Source organism: Scyliorhinus canicula, chromosome 6 (genome assembly GCF_902713615.1).
Source record: "Scyliorhinus canicula chromosome 6, sScyCan1.1, whole genome shotgun sequence".
NCBI lineage: Eukaryota > Metazoa > Chordata > Chondrichthyes > Carcharhiniformes > Scyliorhinidae > Scyliorhinus > Scyliorhinus canicula.
In genome coordinates, this window is record NC_052151.1 from 173,103,033 (window position 1) to 173,122,182 (window position 19,150).

At 47.2% G+C, this 19,150-nt stretch overlaps 1 protein-coding gene across 4 annotated transcripts in view; it reads left to right on the forward strand.

The window, feature by feature from the left end:
* The window catches only part of LOC119967651 (muscular LMNA-interacting protein), a 229,085-nt gene that overhangs the window by 83,413 nt on the left and 126,522 nt on the right, over nt 1-19,150 (forward strand). For all 4 annotated transcript variants that reach the window (XM_038800451.1, XM_038800453.1, XM_038800452.1 and 1 more), the window contains 2 exons: nt 5,226-5,381; nt 7,381-7,788. In XM_038800451.1, the coding sequence (XP_038656379.1) occupies nt 5,226-5,381; nt 7,381-7,788 (564 nt within the window). The remainder of the gene's footprint in view (nt 1-5,225; nt 5,382-7,380; nt 7,789-19,150) is intronic.

Here is a 19,150-nt window from a genome sequence, read left to right on the forward strand (position 1 = left end):
ATCGAATCTGCACCAGGCCTTTGAAAGAGCCCCCTACCTAAGCCCATGCCTCCACCCCACCCCCGTAACCCAGTAACCCCAACTAACCCTTTTTTGGACACGAAGGGCAATTTAACATAGCCAATCCACCTAACCTGTTCTATGTTTGGACTGTGGGAGGAAACTGGAGCACCCGAAGGAAACCCACTCAGAGAACGTGGTGTTGCATGCCTCCAATCCAGCTGAATCCATCTCCAAGCATGCAGACGCTCCACAGACAGTGGCCCAAGCCGGGAATCGAACGGGACCCTGGAGCTGTGAAGCTATATTGACAACTACTGTGCTACCGTGCCACCGACTCAAAACTTTAGCTCTTTTCTCTCCCTGCAGATGCTGCCAGACCTGTTGCGATTTTCCAGCATTTTCTCTTATGGTTTGAGGAGGAATGAATATCTTCAGCCAGAAGGTGGTGAATCTGTGGAACTCTTTGCCGCAGAAGGCTGTGGAGGCCAAATCACTGAGGCTTACATTAACACTGCAATGAAGTCTTTAAGGCAGAGATAGATAAGGGCTGGGATTCTGCGGGAATCGGCGGGGCAGGTAACACCTGCGCAAAGGTGTGGCGTGAACCCTCTGCACCAGCGGGGAAGGGGCTTGGCGCCACCCCAACTGGCACCGAAGGGCCTTCGCCGGCTAGCGCGAGTTGGCGCATGCGCGGAGCGCCAGCATGTGCTGGCGTCATCCCAGCGCATGCGCAGGGGGGAGTTCACCTCCGCGGCGGCCATCACGGATGGCCACAGCGGCCGATACGGAAGAATAGAGTGCCCCCACGGCACAGGCTTACCCGCGGATCGGTGGGCCCCGATTGCAGGCCAGGCCACCGTGGGGGCACCTCCTGGGGCCAGATCTCCCCCCCCCCCCCCCCCGAGGATCCCGGAGGCCGCCTGCGCAGCCAGGTCCCGCTGGCAAATACCTGGTGTAATACACACCAGCAGGACTGGCCCATCGCGAGCTGGAGAATCGCCGGGGCGGCTGCTACCAGTGGCCGCCGACTGGCGAGGCGCGATTCCCGCCCCCGCCAAATCCCCGGCGCCGGTGAATTCGGCAGCTGGCAGGATTCACGCCGCCCCTCCCCCCCCCCCCGGTGATTCTCCGACCCGGCGGGGGGGTCGGAGAATCCCGCTCATGTTCTTGATTATTAAGGCGATCAGGGGTTCTGGGGAGAAGGCAGGAGAATGGGGATGAGAAAAATATCAGCCATGATGCATGGCAGAGCAGACTCGATTGGCCGAGTGGCCTAATTCTGCTCCTATGTCTTATGGTTTTATGAATAGGGTGAGCTGAGGGAGAGTGCAGGCCTTGTTGGAGTGGGTATGTTTAGGTACTTTCAGGTGCATGACTGGGCTTTTTCGACTTTTTCGACATTCCCAGGTGTGCCACCATCCATTTGCTGGAAGGTATTCTCTCCTGTGCAGAGTTGGAGGATGGTACGTCCGGACTATATGGTCGGATCATGGGGGAATAGCAGGTTTCTGTGGAGGAGTTGAAGACTAGGTGGGAGGAGGAGTTTGCATCCAGTTTGGAGGAGGAGGTGTGGAGTGAGTCCCTCTGCAAGGTAAATGTGATGTCATCCTGTGAGAGGTTAGGTTTGATGAGCCTCAAGACGATGTTCAGGGCACACCTCACCAAGGCCAGAATGAGTCCACTTTTTGAAGGGGTTTGAGGATAGGTGCGAGCGGTGCTCAAGAGGGTCTGCGAATCATGTGCACATGTTCTAGTCCAGCCCCAAATTGGTGGGTTTCTGGGGGCATTTATTAAGAACCATATTGGTAATTTTAAGTGAATTTGGATCCCTGCCTGTTAGTAGGGATATTTGGGCTGTCAGACCAGCTGAAATTGAGGACAGGGGGTGGAGGCGGATGCTCTGGCATTCATTGTTGGTTCAGAGGCGGATTCTGCTGGTTTGGAGGTAGGCGACACCAGCCAGTGCTACATCGTGGCTTGGTCATTTAATGGAGTTCTTGAACCTTGAGAAGGTCAAGGTCATGATGAGGAGAGCAATTGATGGATTCTATTGTAGAGAGCGACCGTTTGTACTACATTTCAAGGATCTGGTTACTGTTGGCTGTTGGGAGGGGGTATATTGGGTGGGTTTATTATTGTTGGATGGGTTTTTGTTTTAATATGTTTGTTGAGGTTGTTGATACTTGTATTACTGTTTGATTGTTGTTTATGTATAAAACACTACAAATTTAGAAAAAATATTTTCCAAACAAAATATGCACAGGAGTCGTGAAATATCTGAAACTTATATAAGTTACTCAAAGGTGCGTGAAGTGTCACGGAATTTATGAGGGATATTTTATCTCGTGCCAAATGAAGTCTGCCATCCAAATCTGGCATGAGGCTGTCAGAAGACAATAAAGAGCCATTGGAGCTGCCAAGACAGGGATCATAAGTGCTGAGAAATTTGAAGTAAAGACCAGTGGTGAGGAAGAGAGAGTTTAAAATGCCACAGTCCTTGTAATGAATTCCTGCTGTAACACAAGAGAAAAGTGGATGGGCGAGAAAATACACTTCGTGGCAGTCTACGCTGCAGAGGTCTATAAGTGGTATCTGGTTTGTCTGCGCCAGATGGGGTGGGACCGAGAGGTTCCTGCATCCTGCGCATCAAAGGGAACTGGTGTAACTTTGGAGATTGATGTACCAAGCGCTTTTGGAAGGCAGATGTGTGGACCATCATTGGGGTGCAGGCCAGGGAATTTACCCAGACCCCTGAGATAAAGTTGATCATTTGTGTATGTTTACATTAGTGGGAATATTAATGATACAGGAGCAATGCTGATTGTAGGAAAAAAACATTATTCTGGTACTGGTCACCTTCAGCAGTCATATCCATGACATGCCAGATTATGTGTTTTGAAAGAAGACAGGGATGAGTGGTATAAATTACGGGCAGAGAGTATTCTGGTAAATGGGCCAAGTGACAGAAAACACAACAATCGAGAAGCAATTGAGGAACACTGTAATCAGAATCCATCACTCTGAACGGGGAGAAAGTTCTGAGAATGGACTGTAATGGTTCAGGTTTACAGGCAACAAAGTTGCATGTTTTCATGGTGACTTGGATCCACAGGGCATAATTTCAAACTTTGTAAATGAAATGAAACTCAAATGTCGTAAATGTTGAGGAGGTTAATAACAGGCTTTGGGAGGAAGTGGCAGAAATGGGCAAATACATGGCAGATGAAATTCAATGCAGAGAAAGGTGAAGTGATGCAGACGAGTGGTTGGGATCTGGAATGGACTGCCTGAGAATGCGGTAGAGGCAGTCAAAAAGGAATAGGGTTGTTGTTTGAAAGGAAGAATGTGCAGGGCTGTGGGCCGAGCAGGCTGGGGAGTGGCAGATGGTAAAATGGTCCTTTGGAGAGCCAGAGCAGACATATTGGGCTGAATGACCTCCTGTGCTGAAACCCTTCTGCGTTTTTGGAAAGGAGATTGAGGAACAGCAATATAAACTAAACGGTACAATTTTAAAGTGAGTTTCGGAACAGGCTGACCTGTGGAAGGAAAAATTAAAAAACTTGTTTTGTAAAAAGAAAATGGGTTCCTTAGTTGAGGAATCGAGGACAAAAACAAAATGGTGATGCAAACCTTTTATAGAACACAGGATGGGCATAAACTGGTGCATTGTTCTCAATTCTGGGCGGCATACTTCAAGAAAGCTGTCAAGACGTTGGAGACAGAGTTCACAACAGATTTACCAGGATGGTGCCAAGACTGAAGGACCTGACTGATGTGTAGAGATTGGAGAAGTTGGGATTGATCCCTTGGAGCTGAGGAGACAAAGAAGAATTTGATGGGGGTGCTCAAGATTATAAGTGGTTTCGATGGAGTAAACAAGGCAGAACTGTTTCCAGAGACGGAAGGATTGGTAATCGGAACAGACAGATTGAAATTGCTTGGCAATTGAAGCAGAGACTGCATGAAGGAGTATTCTTTCACACGGTGAATTGTTGCGATTTGAAATGCACTGCCTGAAAGGGTTGGGGAATTGTATCCAGTAATAACCATTTCAAAGACAATTGGATAAATATTTTGAGAAAAGTATTTACTTGATTAAGGGGAAAGAAACAGGGGAATGGGATTGAATGGATGTCTCAACTAATGACCTGGAATGGGGAGATGGCATGAATGGCCTCCTTCTGTGGTGTATCATTCTGTGATTATCTAATTCTATGGGTGGGATTTTCTAGCTCTTCACGCTGGCGAGATCTTACGGTCCTACCAACAGCGCATCTCCACAGCGGCGGGTTTCGGAGCGGCAAGGGCGATATGTTCAATGTGAAACCCCGTTGACAACAGCGGCACCAGGAGATCCCGTCGCTAGCCACTGGGGAACTGCACTCTGCTGCTGCAGAACACGCTGCATAGGGGGAGGGAAATTCCGCCCTGTGGAACTGAATCCTTGCAACAGCTGCGAAGGTTGGCAATCTGTCATCAGTATCATTATCATTGCTTGATTTATATTTGCATTTAAAGGTACATTTCAATCCCTGGGACGATTATTTTGTAAGCGTAACCAGAATGATGCATGTTAGTTCAGAGATACTGCTTCAATTGCTAGTTATGTAGGATGGAGTGTTGTAGAGAAAGGGGCATAATTACATGAATGAGGACTTGTCAATGAGGTAAATCATTTTGGAACAGGAATTATTGCTGGTAAAGGCTGGTGACCGTTCATTTATTGTCATCATCGGTTCTGTTTGAAAGAGGTGAGAGAGGCAGAGGTATAAAATTCTAACAGGACTAGACAGGGTAGATGCAAGAAGGATGTTCCCGATGGTGGGGGAATCCAGAGACAGGAGTCACAGTCTGAGGAAACAGGATAGAGCATTTGAGGAGAACTTTCTTCACCCAGAGAGCAGTGAGCCTGTGGAATTTGCTACCACAGAAAGCAGTTGAGGCCAAAACATGTTATATCGACTATATTTGTTTTTGCATAAGGATAATGCCTTTACCTCTTGCCTGTCCTTTATTTAATATTGGATGTGACATTTTTGCGGCTTTTAGCTATACTATGGGGAAAATGCCACAATGCCTAATAAAAAGGATTTGTAACCAGCATACAATGTACCTCTGATCTTTACTGTTATCAACAACACTGTTCCCATCAATACCTTTGGGAGGACAGAAAAAAAATTAAGGAGAAAATTATTTTCTAATTTATTATATTAATTATACAGGTCCTTGTTGATGAAACAGCCAAGCCTTTGGCTTTCACATTTGTGCCAACAGTTAGAAGACTTCCGGTACACATTCAGGTAATTGATACCACCAGATCCCCATCACAGCCTGGGACACAGCAAAAGCCTGAAGTCAGTTCTTCAATGATGAATGAGGTAACATCATAGTTATCAACATTGATGCAATTTTTCCCACACACAGGCCTTTTTAAATTAAATAGCTTCTTCCACTCGTAGCAAACAAACAAATGCACCATCCTAGTACACACTGTTTGTCCTGTCCTCCTAATATTAACAATAAATGTAAATTCATTGAGCCATTTCATTGCCTCAATGGTCTTGCTATATTGATGTATGCTGATGAAAATCTTATCAGACACTCCACTTATCAACAAATCTTTCGAAACTAAATCCCTAACTGTATTTATAAGTTTTAAAATGGATTTACAATGTTGAAAAGCCAAATCACCACAGGGTGCTCCGTTACTATGCCTGGATTATGCTTTCAGATAAACTGTTGATGTGATCCTTCACGAGGAATAGTGCTCAAGCACTAATGGCTGTAATTAACAGCCCTTTCAGTTCTCTGATATTATCACTGATATCTGTTGAGACCAGCTTAGTCAGAGAGCTCAATGTACTGGCACACCTCATGGTTGGCATGCATTGATGGTTACAGGTGAGGTTTTTTTAAATTGTGGACGAAATAATTTTGTGCTTTTTGGACACTCTTTATTTAATGAAGGCCAGCTGAGCCTGCTTGTTCAGCCACGTTCTACACTGTGGAGAGTGTAACACTAGACATGAACGTGAGAGTACACAATATTGTTTCTTCCACAATAAAGGAAACTCCTGTGTAAAGCATCAATGTATGCCAACCATGAGGTGTGCCAGTATATTAAGCTCTCTGACTAAGCTAGTCTCAACAATAACAATGATGTACACACAAATAAAAGTGAAACTAATGTAATGTGAAATACTTACAAAGCTAAATTTAAAAATATCTGCACCACCTTTGTGCTCTCAATAAGTCTTACGCTGATGGCAATGGAGTTGGGCAGGAAAGTTTTAGCCCTGATGCAGTATCTCCCGGTTTGACCAGGCAGCTCTTTAATAGTCCACAGGTAGCTGCAGTATTGTTAACTGATGGTGGGTTCAACCAGTGAAAGGTATCCCCTGGAAACACACGTCTCCAGTGCAAGCTACAGCACTTGAAATTTTAATTGTAATCATATGGGAAAAAGCAAAAGAGTGGAAATGGCGCACACTTCTGGTTACGCCATCAGGAATAGTGCACCACAGATAAAATTCCACCCTACATGTTAGAAAATGTTTTAGTGTTTCATTTAATGTTGCTTTCTGATCATTTTTTCATATCCTGCCTTGCCTTCTGTATGAAATATTTCAATTCCCTCCTGTATTTTCCACTATCATAGAACCCCTACAGTACAGAAGGAGCTCATTTGGCCGATCGAGTCTGCGCCGACCCTTCTAATGAGCACTCCACCCATGTCCAGCCACCCCACCCCGCCCTATCCTTGCAACCCCATAGTCTAATCTGCTGGGTACATCCCTGGACACGAAGGGGCAATTTATCATGGTCAATCCATCTATCCATCCACCTTTGAACTGTGAGAGGAAACTGCAGCTCCCGGAGGAAACCTTCCTAGTTATTTACTGAATCTTGCTCCTGAAGTTTGTCATAAACCTTTATACTGTTTTATACTTATTTTCCTCGGGGCAGCGCAGTGGTGCAATGGTTAGCACTGATGCTTACAGCACCGAGGACCCGGGTTCAATCCCAGCCCCGGGTCACTGTGCGTGTGGAGTTTGCATATTGTCTTAGTGTCTGCGTGGATCTCACCCCCTCAACCCAAAGATGTGCAGGGTAGGTGGATTGGCCACGCAAAATTGACCCTTAATTGGATTTTTTTTAAAAAAAACTTTATTTTCCTTGCCATTTAGGATGCATTAGCTTTGTATACTCTATCTTTTCATTTCAAAGGAACGTATTTAGTTTGTTCCTGAACTATCCCGCTCCTTTATTTTGTAATTTTTATGCATTAAACAATGTTGTGCGATGTATAATCATTGTTTAATAGAGACTGGCATCTATGGGAGAGAAATCCAAACCAGCTGAACATTTTTTTTGCAGCCTTTGCACATCACCGAAGAAATGCCCCCTGAAGATGTTACAACAATGGGTGGTATTGGTGGAGGAGCTCCGAGGCGACACACGGAAATAAGCCAAAGCTGGTCAAATAATAAGAGAGGGTATGTGTCTGCTGAAGAAGCTGCACCGCTACAGGGGATTTTCAAAGCTGAGCTTGTGTTCTTAGCAGATTCTTATGCAACTGACTGTGATTGTTTGACAAGAGAAAATGAAGCAGAAGTCAACCTTTCAGCAAAATCATTACCGTTGTTAAGTTTGCCTTCCAATCCTTTTGCGGATTACAAGGGTAGCTCTATTCGAACAAGAATGATAGTGGACGAATCAAAGGCCCCGTTGTTACAAGATGCTGAGCAGAAGGTGGATGGGGCTTTGCAAGAACCATTCTTTCAGGCAAGAGAAACATTTTTATACACTCATGTTCACTTTCTTTCTGTTAAAGTAATCTGATGTTCAAGTGCTTAATTCCAGAATTGAACATTTTAACCGTTTGGTACCTAAGCACAGTGATTTGTACATTACTTGTGGACAAAATACCTGTAGTAATGAACATGACCTGGAAACAGTAAACAGTGTTCATGCACTGTTTATGTGAACTGTGCACAATGTTAATGAACATAACAGCATTGAGTAAATTCGAGCAGGTAAAACGACAAGCAGAGGCAGTCCTTCCTTGTTTTGCCTTTATTTCAATGTCTTAGTGCAATTGACAAGTGTCGGATCTTCAGTCAGCACCACAGCGTAAAGCAAATTACCCCTTTTTATATGTTCAAATAACGTCAACTCTTGTGATTGATTATGAGTTTGTTCATTGCTTTTCTGGAACATAACTCTTTCTTTTGACTGGGCTACTTTCAGCCAAGCTGACTGCTCTCAGATATTGCCAGGAGTAAATGAGTGTTTAAACTGCTAGTTTAATCAATAAATGAGGTAATCAAAGCCTCTGTCATCTGCTAATTTAATCGCAAGGTTATTGAATATTCCAACATTTTTTTCTCTTTGATGCTTACAACTTAAATGCTTACTTCCCATGTCTCAGCACATGGGAGCTGTTTGCAGTGTTAACAAATATTATTTTGTCACAATCCACAAAATTAATGGCCAACAGTCTCAAACGATATTTAGCGGAGACCATTCATAATGTGAATGGACAGAGATTGGGAACTACACACAGTCTTCATTGACGGAACTGGTGAAGTGCGCAGTGTTTATGGACAGAGCATGTTAACTGGACATAGTGTTCAAGGACCGAGTCTGGGAACAGTGCAGAGTGTTAATGGACAGAGATTTCGAACTGCATTTAGTGTTGATGTACAGAGTAAGGAAGCAGTGCACATTGCAAATGGACAGAACTGGTAAACTGCACATTGTGTGAGGACAGAGCTTGAGAATTGTGCACAGTGTTAATGGGCAGAGCCTGGGAACAGTGCACAGTGTTACTGGGCAGAGCTTGGAAACGGTGCACAGTGTTAATGGACAGGGCCTGAGAACTGTGCACAGTGTAAATGGGCAGAGCTTGGGAACTGTGCACAGTGTTAATGGGCAGAGCTTGGAAACGGTGCACAGTGTAAATGGGCAGAGCTTGGGAACTGAGCACAGTGTTAATGGACAGAGTCTGAGAGCTGTGCACAGTGTTAATGACAGAGCTTGAGAACTGTGCACAGTGTTAATGGGCAGAACTTGGTAACTGTACAGGGTTAATGGACAGTGTCTTGGAACTGCGCACAGTGTTAATGGGCAGAGCCTGAGAACTGTGCACTGTGTTAATGGACAGAGATTGAGAACTGTGCACAGTGTTAATGACAGAGCTTGAGAACTGTGCACAGTGTTAATGGGCAGAACTTGGTAACTGTGCAGGGTTAATGGACAGTGTCTTGGAACTGCGCACAGTGTTAATGGGCAGAGCCTGAGAACTGTGCACTGTGTTAATGGACAGAGATTGCGAACTATGCACAGTGTTAATGGACATAGATCGAGCGCTGTGCACGGTGTAAATGGGCAGAGCTTGGGAACTGTGCACAGTGTTAATGGGCAGAGCTTGGGAACTGTGCACACTGTTAATGGACAGAGATTGAGAACTGTGAACAGTGTTAATGGACAGAGATTGAGAACTGTGAACAGTGTTAATGGGCAGAGCTTGGGAACTGTGCACAGTGTTCATGTACAGAGCTTGGGAACTGTGCACAGTGTTCATGGGCAGAGATTGAGAACTGCACAGTGTAAATGGACAGAGCCTGAGAACTGTGCACAGTGTTAATGGGCAGATATTGAGAACTGTGGACAGTGTAAACGGGCAGAGCTTGGGAACTATGCACAGTGTAAATGGGCAGAGCTTGGGAACTGTGCACAGTGTTAATGGACAGAGATTGAGAACTGCACAGTGTAAATGGACAGAGCCTGAGAACTGTGCACAATGTTAATGAGCAGATATTGAGAACTGTGAACAATGTTAATGGGCAGAGCTTGGGAACTATGCACAGTGTAAATGGGCAGAGCTTGGGAACTGTGCACAGTGTTAATGGGCAGAGATTGGGAACTGTGCGCAGTGTTAATGGGCAGAGCTTGGGAACTGAGCACAGTGTTAATGGGCAGAGCTTGGGAACTGTGCACAGTGTAAATGGACAGAGCTTGAGAACTGTGCACAGTGTTCATGGGCAGAGCTTGGGAACTGAGCACAGTGTTAATGGGCAGACCTTGGGACTGTGCACAGTGTAAATGGACAGAGCTTGAGAACTGTGAACAGTGTTAATGGACAGTGTCTTGGATCTGTGCACAGTGTTAATGGGCAGAGCCTGAGAACTGTGCAGTGTTAATGGACAGTGTCTTGGAACTCTGCACAGTGTTAGTGGACAGAGCTTGGGAACTGTGCACAGTGTTAATGGGCAGAGCCTGAAAACTGTGCACGGTGTTAATGGACAGAGCTTGGGAACTGTGCACTGTGTTAATGGACATAGGCTGCGAATTGTGCAGTGTTAATGGACAGAGCCTGATAACTGTGCAGATTGTTCATGGGCAGAGCTTGTGAACTGTGCACAGTATTAATAACAGAGCCTGAGAACTGTGCACAGTGTTAATTGGCAGAGCTTGGGAACTGTGTACAGGGTTAATGGAGAGCGTCTTGGAACTGTGCACAGCGTTAATGGACAGCCTGGGGACTGTGGACAGTGTTAATGGGCAGAGCTTGAAAACTGTGCACAGTGTTAATGGACGGAGCCTGAGAACTGTGCAGTGTTAATGGACAGAGCCTGAGAACTGTGCACAATGTTAATGGGAAGAGCTTGGGGACTGTGCACAGTGTAAATGGGCAGAGCTTGGGAACTATGCACAGTGTAAATGGGCAGAGCTTGGGAACTGTGCACCGTGTCAATGAACAGAGCCTGGGAACTCTGCACAGTGTTAATGGGCAGAGCTTGAGAACTGTGCACAGTGGTAATGGACAGAGCCTGAAAACTGTGTACAGTGTTAACGGGCAGAGCTTGGAAACGGTGCAGTGTCAATGGGCAGAGCCTGAGAACTGTGCACGGTGATAATGGACAGAGCCTGGGAAGTGTGTACAGTGTTAATGGACAGAGATTGAGAACTGTGCACAGTGTTAATGGACAGAGCCTGAGAATTGTGCACTGTTAATGGACAGAGCCTGGGAACTGTGCACAGTGTTCATGGGCAGAGCTTGAGAACTGTGCACAGTGCCAATGGACAGAGCCTGAGAACTGTGCACGGTGTTAATGGACAGATGCTGAGAATTGTGCAGTGTTAATGGACAGAGCCTGATAACTGTGCAGAGTGTTCATGGGCAGAGCCTGAGAACTGTGCACAGTGTTAATGGACAGAGCCTGAGAACTATGCACAGTATTAATGACAGAGCCTGAGAACTGTGCACAGTGTTAATCGGCAGAACATGGGAACTCTGTACAGGGTTAATGGAGAGCGTCTTGGAACTGTGCACAGTGTTAATGGACAGAGCTTGGGAACTGTGCACAGTGTTAATGGACAGAGCCTGAGAACTGTGCACAGTGTTAATGGACAGAGCCTGAAAACTGTGCACAGTGTTAATGGACAGAGCCTGAGAACTGTGCAGTGTTAATGGACAGAGCCTGAGAACTGTGCACAGTGTTAATGGGAAGAGCTTGGGTCTGTGCACAGTGTAAATGGGCAGAGCTTGGAAACTCTGCACAGTGTTAATGGGCAGAGCTTGAGAACTGTGCACGGTGGTAATGGACAGAGCCTGAGAACTGTGCACAGTGTTAATGGACGGTGTCTTGGAACTGTGCACAGTGTTAATGGACAGAGCCTGAAATCTGTGCACAGTGTTAAATGACAGAGCCTGAGAACTGTGCACAGTGTTAATGGACAGAGTCTGAAAACTCTGCACAGTGTTAATGGGCAGAGCTTGAGAACTGTGCACGGTGGTAATGGACAGAGCCTGAGAACTGTGTACAGTACCGGGCAGAGCTTGGAAACGGTGCACAGTGTTAATCAGCAGAGCCTGAGAACTGTGCACAGTGTAATGGGCAGAGCTTGGAAACGGTGCAGTTTCAATGGGCAGAGCCTGAGAACTGTGCACAGTGTTAATGGGCAGAGCCTGAGAACTGTGCACAGTGATAATGGACAGAGCCTGGGAAGTGTGTACAGTGTTAATGGACAGAGCTTGAGAACTGTGCACAGTGTTAATGGACAGAGGGTGAGAATTGTGCAGTGTTAATGGACAGAGCCTGATAACTGTGCACAGTGTTAATGGACAGAGGGTGAGAATTGTGCAGTGTTAATGGATAGAGCCTGATACCTGTGCACAGTGTCAATGGACAGAGGGTGAGAATTGTGCAGTGTTAATGGACAGAGCCTGATAACTGTGCAGAGTGTTCATGGGCAGAGCTTGTGAATTGTGCACAGTGTTAATGGGCAGAGCCTGAGAACTGTGCACAGTATTAATGACAGAGCCTGAGAACTGTGCACAGTGTTAATCGGCAGAGCTTGGGAACTGTGTACAGGGTTAATGGAAAGTGTCTTAGAACTGTCAGTGGTATATCGCAGTCAGAAGTCTTACAACACCAGGTTAAAGTGCAACAGGTTTGATTCAAACACGAGCTTTCGGAGCGCAGCTCCTTCCTCAGGTGAATGGCGAAGTATGTTCCAGAAACATTTATATAGACAAAGTCAGAGATGCTGGACAATGCTTGAAATGCAGGCATTTGCAGGTAATCAAATCATTACAGATCCAGGGAGAGGGATAATCACAGGTTAAAGAGGTGTGAATTGTCTCAAGCCCGAACAGTTGGTAGGATTTTGCAAGTCCAGGCCTGATGGTGGGGGGTGGATGTAATGCGACATGAATCCAAGATCCCTGTTGAGGCCGCACTCATGCGTGCGGAACTTAGCTATAAGTTTTTGCTCGGCAATTCTGCGTTGTCGCGTGTCCTGAAGACCGCCTTGGAGAACGCTTACCCGGAGATCAGAGGCTGAATGCCCTTGACTGCTGAAGTGTTCCCCGACTGGAAGGGAACATTCCTGCCTGGTGATTGTCGCACGATGCCCGTTCATTCGTTGTCGTAGTGTCTGCATGGTCTCGCCAATGTACCACGCTTCGGGACATCCTTTCCTCCAGCGTCAGAGGTAGACTACATTGGTCGAGTCGCACGCGTATGTGCCGCGTACCTGGTGGGCGGTGTTACCACGTGTAATGGTGGTATCCGAGTCGATGATCTGGCATGTCTTGCAGAGATTGCCCTGGCAGGGTTGTGTGGTGTCGTGGTCACTGTTCTGAAGGCTGGGTAATTTGCTGCAAACAATGGTTTGTTTGAGGTTGCGCGGTTGTTTGAAGACCAGTAGTGGGGGTGTTGGGATGACCTTGGCAAGATGTTCATCTTCATTGATGATGCGTTGAAGGCTGCGAAGAAGATGTCGTAGTTTCTCCGCCCCAGGAAAGTACTGGACGACGAAGGGTACTCTGTCAGTGGTGTCCCGTGTGTGTCTTCTGAGGAGGTCGGTGCAGTACGGTGCGAGCCTGGGAACTGTGCACCGTGTAAATGGGCAGAGCTTGGGAACTGTGCACAGTGTTATTGGCAGAGCCTGAGAGCTGTGCACAGTGTTAATAGACAGAGCCTGGGAACTATGTACAGTGTTAATGGACAGAGATTGAGAACTGTGCACAGTTTTAATGGACAGAGATTGAGAACTGTGCACAGTGTAAATGGGCAGAGCTTGGGAACTGTGCACAGTGTTAATGGACAGAGCCTGGGAACTGTGCACAGTGTAAATGGGCAGAGCTTGGGAACTGTGCACAGTGTTATGGGCAGAGCTTGGAAACGTGCACAGAGTTAATGGGCAGAGCCTTGGGAACTGTGCACAGTGTAAATGGGAAGAACCTGAGAACTGTGCACAGTGTTAATGGGCAGAGCTTAGGAACTGTGCACAGTGTTAATGGACGGAGCCTGAGAACTGTGCACAGTGTTAATGGACAGAGCTTGGGAACTGTGCACAGTGTAAATGGGCAGAGCTTGGGAACTGTGCACAGTGTTAATGGACAGAGCCTGAGAACTGTGTACAGTGTTAATGGTCAGAGCCTGAGAACTGTGTACAGTGTAAATGGGCAGAGCTTAGGAACTGTGCACAGTGTAAATACGTAGATCTTGGGTACTGTGCACAGTGTAAATGGGCAGAGCTTGGGAACTGTGCACAGTGTTAATGGACAGAGCCTGAGAACTGTGCACAGTGTTAATGGACAGAGCTTGGGAACTGTGCACAGTGTAAATGGGCAGAGATTGGGAACTGTGCACTCTCCCGACGTGGCTAGTCGCCCCTGGACCCAACTTGCTCCGGAAACATGCGCGGGTGCACAAGTCCGACCCGTTGGTGGAACAAGTCCAGTTACTCCACGCTAACCCGCAGTATGCGTACGTGGAGTACCCCGACGGTTTGCGGGACACGGTCTCCCTCCGGGACCTGGCACCCGCCGGCGTGCGGCCCTCCCCCCCTTCATCACCGATACCCCCCTGTCCCTTTTCCCCCAGCGCCCCACCCAGGCCACCCCTCCCCCATCCATGGTGTCTCCCCCACCAGCCCGGGGTACGGAGACAGTTCAAGGACAATCGCGCCCGGAGTCCAGGACATCAGCTAAACCACCACCATCGGCTGAACCAACGTCACCAACTCCACTGCGGCGGTCTGCCAGGAGGTCACGGGCAACGAAAAGACTGATCGAGTCCATTTAACTTCAACACCACCATGCACCTTGTATGGACACGATGTACTGTTCCTAAATGTCTGGGCCAGTGGGAAGCCAAGGATACATTTTTTTTTCCTTCTCTTCTTACTACTCATACCACCAGTTAATGGACAGTGTCTTGGAACTGTGCACAGTGTTAATGGACAGAGCCTGGGAACTGTGCACAGTGTTAATGGACAGAGCCTGGGAACTGTGCCCAGTGTTAATGGACAGAGATTGAGAACTGTGCACAGTGTTAATGGACAGAGCCTGGGAACTGTGTAAAGTGTTAATGGACAGAGCCTGGGAACGGTGTAAAGTGTTAATGGACAGAGCCTGGGAACTGTGTACAGTGTTAATGGACAGAGATTGAGAACTGTGCACAGTGTTAATGGACAGAGCCTGGGAACTGTGTAAAGTGTTAATGGACAGAGCCTGGGAACTGTGCACAGTGTTAATGGACAGAGATTGAGAACTGTGCACAGTGTTAATGGATAGAGCCTGGGAACTGTGTAAAGTGTTAATGGACAGTGTCTTGGAACTGTGCACAGTGTTAATGGACAGAGCCTAGGAACTGTGTAAAGTGTTAATGGACAGAGATTGAGAACTGTGCACAGTGTAAATGGACAGAACCTGAGAACTGTGTACTGTGTTAATGGTCAGAGCCTGAGAACTGTGCATTGTGTTAATCGGCAGAGCTTGGAAACGGTGCACAGTGTTAATGGGCAGAGCTTGGGAACTGTGCACTGTGTTAATGGACAGAGCTTGGGAACTGTGCACAGTGTTAATAGACAGAGATTGAGAACTGTGCACAGTGTTAATGGACAGAGCCTGAGAACTGTGCACAGTGTTCATGGGCAGAGCTTGGGAACTGTGCACAGTGTTAATGGACAGAGCCTGAGAACTGTGTACTGTGTTAATGGACAGAGCCTAGGAACTGTGTAAAGTGTTAATGGACAGAGATTGAGAACTGTGCACAGTGTTAATGGTCAGAGCCTGACAACTGTGTACTGTGTTAATGGGCAGAGCTTGGGAACTGTGCAGTGTTAATGGGCAGAGCCTGAGAACTGTGCAGTGTTAATGGGCAGAGCTTGGGAACTGTGCACAGTGTAAATGGACAGAGCCTGAGAACTGTGCATATTGTTAATGGACAGAGCCTGAGAACTCTGCACAGTGGTAATGGTCAGAGCTTGAGAACTGTGCACTGTGTAAATGGGCAGAGATTGAGAACTGTGCACAGTGTCAACGGCCAGATCTTGGGAACTGTGCACAGTGTTAATGGACAGATCCTGAGAACTGTGCAGTGTTCATGGGCAGAGCTTGGAAATGGTGCACAGTGTTAATGGGCAGAGCCTGAGAACTGTGCAGTGTTAATGGGCAGAGCTTGGGAACTGTGCACAGTGTTAATGGACAGAGCTTGGGAACTGTGCACAGTGTAAATGGGCAGAGCTTGTAACCGTGCACAGTGTTAATGGGCAGAGCCTGGGAACTGTGCACAGTGTTAATGGGCAGAGCTTGGGAACTGTGCACAGTGTAAATGGGCAGAGCTTGGGAACTGTGCACAGTGTTAATGGACAGAGCCTGAAGACTGTGTACTGTGTTAATGGGTAGAGCTTGGAAACGGTGCACAGTGTTAATGGGCAGAGCCTGAGAACTGTGCAGTGTTAATGGGCAGAGCTTGGGAACTGTGCACAGTGTTAATGGACAGAGCCCGAGAACTGTGCACAGTGTAAATGGGCAGAGCTTGGGAACTGTGCACAGTGTTAATGTGAGTGCTTGGGAACTGTGGACAGTGTTAATGGGCAGAGCTTGGGAACTGTGCACAGTGTAAATGGGCAGAGCTTGGGAACTGTGCACAGTGTAAATGGGCAGAGCTTGTGAACTGTGCACAGTGTCAATGAACAGAGGCTGAGAACTGTGCACAGTGTAAATGGGCAGAACTTGGGAACTGTGCACATTGTTAATTGACAGAGCCTGAGATCTGTGCACAGGGTAAATGGGCAGAGCCTGGGAACTGTGCATAGTGTAATTGGGCAGATGTTGGGAACTGTGCACAGTGTAAATGAGCAGAGCCTGGGAACTGTACACAGTGTAAATTGACAGAGCTTGGAAACGGTGCACAGTGTAAATGGACAGAGCCTGGGAACTGTGCACAGTGTTAATAGACAGAGATTGAGAACTGTGCACAGTGTTAATGGACAGAGATTGAGAACTGTGCACAGTGTTATGGGCAGAGCTTGGGAACTGTGCACAGTGTTAATGGGCAGAGCTTGGGAACTGTGCACAGTGTTAATGGGAAGAGCCTGAGAACTGTGCACAGTGTTAATGGACAGAGCTTGGGAACTGTGCACAGTGTTAATGGACAGAGCCTGAGAACTGTGCACAGTGTTATGGGCAGAGCTTGGAACGTGCACAGAGTTAATGGGCAGAGCCTTGGGAACTGTGCACAGTGTAAATGGGAAGAACCTGAGAACTGTGCACAGTGTTAATGGACAGAGCCTGTGAACTGTGCACAGTGTTAATGGACAGAGCTTGGGAACTGTGCACAGTGTTAATGGACAGAGCCTGAGAACTGTGTACAGTGTTAATGGGCAGAGCCCGAGAACTGTGAACAGTGTAAATGGGCAGAGCTTAGGAACTGTGCACAGTGTAAATGGGCAGAGCTTGGGAACTGTGCACAGTGTTAATGGACAGAGCCTGGGAACTGTGCACAGTGTTAATGTGCAGAGATTGAGAACTGTGCACGGTGTTATTGGGTAGAGCTTGGGAACTGGGCACAGTGTAAATGGGCAGAGCTTGGGAACTGTGCACAGTGTTAATGGACAGAGCTTGGGAACTGTGCACAGTGTTAATGGACAGAGCTTGGGAACTGTGTACAGTGTTAATGGACAGAGATTGAGAACTGTGCACAGTGTTAATGGACAGAGATTGAGAACAGTGCACAGTGTTAATGGGCAGAGCTTGGGAACTGTGCACAGTGTAAATGGGCAGAGCTTGGCAACTATGCACAGTGTTAATGGACAGAGATTGAGGACTGTGCACATTGTAAATGGGCAGAGCTTGGGAACTGTGCACAGTGTAAATGGGCAGAGCTTGGGAACTGTGCACAGTGTTAATGGGCAGTGCTTGGGAACTGTGCACAGTGTTATGGGCAGAGCTTGGAAACGTGCACAGAGTTAATGGGCAGAGCCTTGGGAACTGTGCACAGTGTAAATGGGAAGAACCTGAGAACTGTGCACAGTGTTAATGGACAGAGCTTGGGAACTGTGCACAGTGTTAATGGACAGAGCCTGTGAACTGTGCACAGTGTTAATGGACAGAGCTTGGGAACTGTGCACAGTGTAAATGGGCAGAGCTTGGGAACTGTGCACAGTGTTAATGGACCGAGATTGAGAACTGTGCTGTGTTAATGGACCGAGATTGAGAACTGTGCACAGTGTTAATGGACAGAGATTGAGAACTGTGCACAGTGTAAATGGACAGAGCCTTGGGAAATGTGCACAGTGTTAATGGACAGAGCCTGAGAACTATGCACAGTGTTAATGGGCAGAGCCCGAGAACTGTGATCAGTGTAAATGGGCAGAGCTTAGGAACTGTGCACAGTGTAAATGCGTCGATCTTGGGTACTGTGCACAGTGTAAATGGGCAGAGCTTGCAAACTGTGCACAGTGTTAATGGACAGAGCCTGAGAACTGTGCACAGTGTTAATGGATAGAGCTTGGGAACTGTGCACAGTGTTAATGTGCAGAGCTTGGGAACTGTGCACAGTGTTAATGGGCAGAGTTTGGGAACTGTGCACAGTGTAAATGGGCAGAGATTGAGAACTGTGCACAGTGTTAATGGGCAGAGCTTGGGAACTGTGCACAGTGTAAATGGGCAGAGCTTGTAACCGTGCACAGTGTCAATGGGCAGAGCTTGGGAACTGTGCACAGTGTAAATGGGCAGAGCTTGGGAACTGTGAAGTGTTAATGGGCAGAGCCTGAGAACTGTGCAGTGTTAATGGGCAGAGCTTGGGAACTGTGCACAGTGTAAATGGACAGAGCCTGAGAACTGTGCACAGTGGTAATGGTCAGAGCTTGAGAACTGTGCACTGTGTAAATGGGCAGAGATTGAGAACTGTGCACAGTGTCAACGGCCAGATCTTGGGAACTGTGCACAGTGTTAATGGACAGAGCCTGAGAACTGTGCAGTGTTCATGGGCAGAGCTTGGAAATGGTGCACAGTGTTAATGGGCAGAGCCTGAGAACTGTGCAGTGTTAATGGGCAGAGCTTGGGAACTGTGCACAGTGTTAATGGACAGAGCTTGGGAACTGTGCACAGTGTAAATGGGCAGAGCTTGTAACCGTGCACAGTATTAATGGGCAGAGCCTGGGAACTGTGCACAGTGTTAATGGGCAGTGTCTTGGAACTCTGCACAGTGTTAATGGGCAGAGCTTGTGAAATGTGCACAGTGTTAATGGGTAGAGCCTGAGAACTGGGCACAGTGTTAATGGGCAAAGCCTGAGAACTGTGCACAGTGTTAATGGACAGAGCTGGGAAACGGTGCACAGTGTT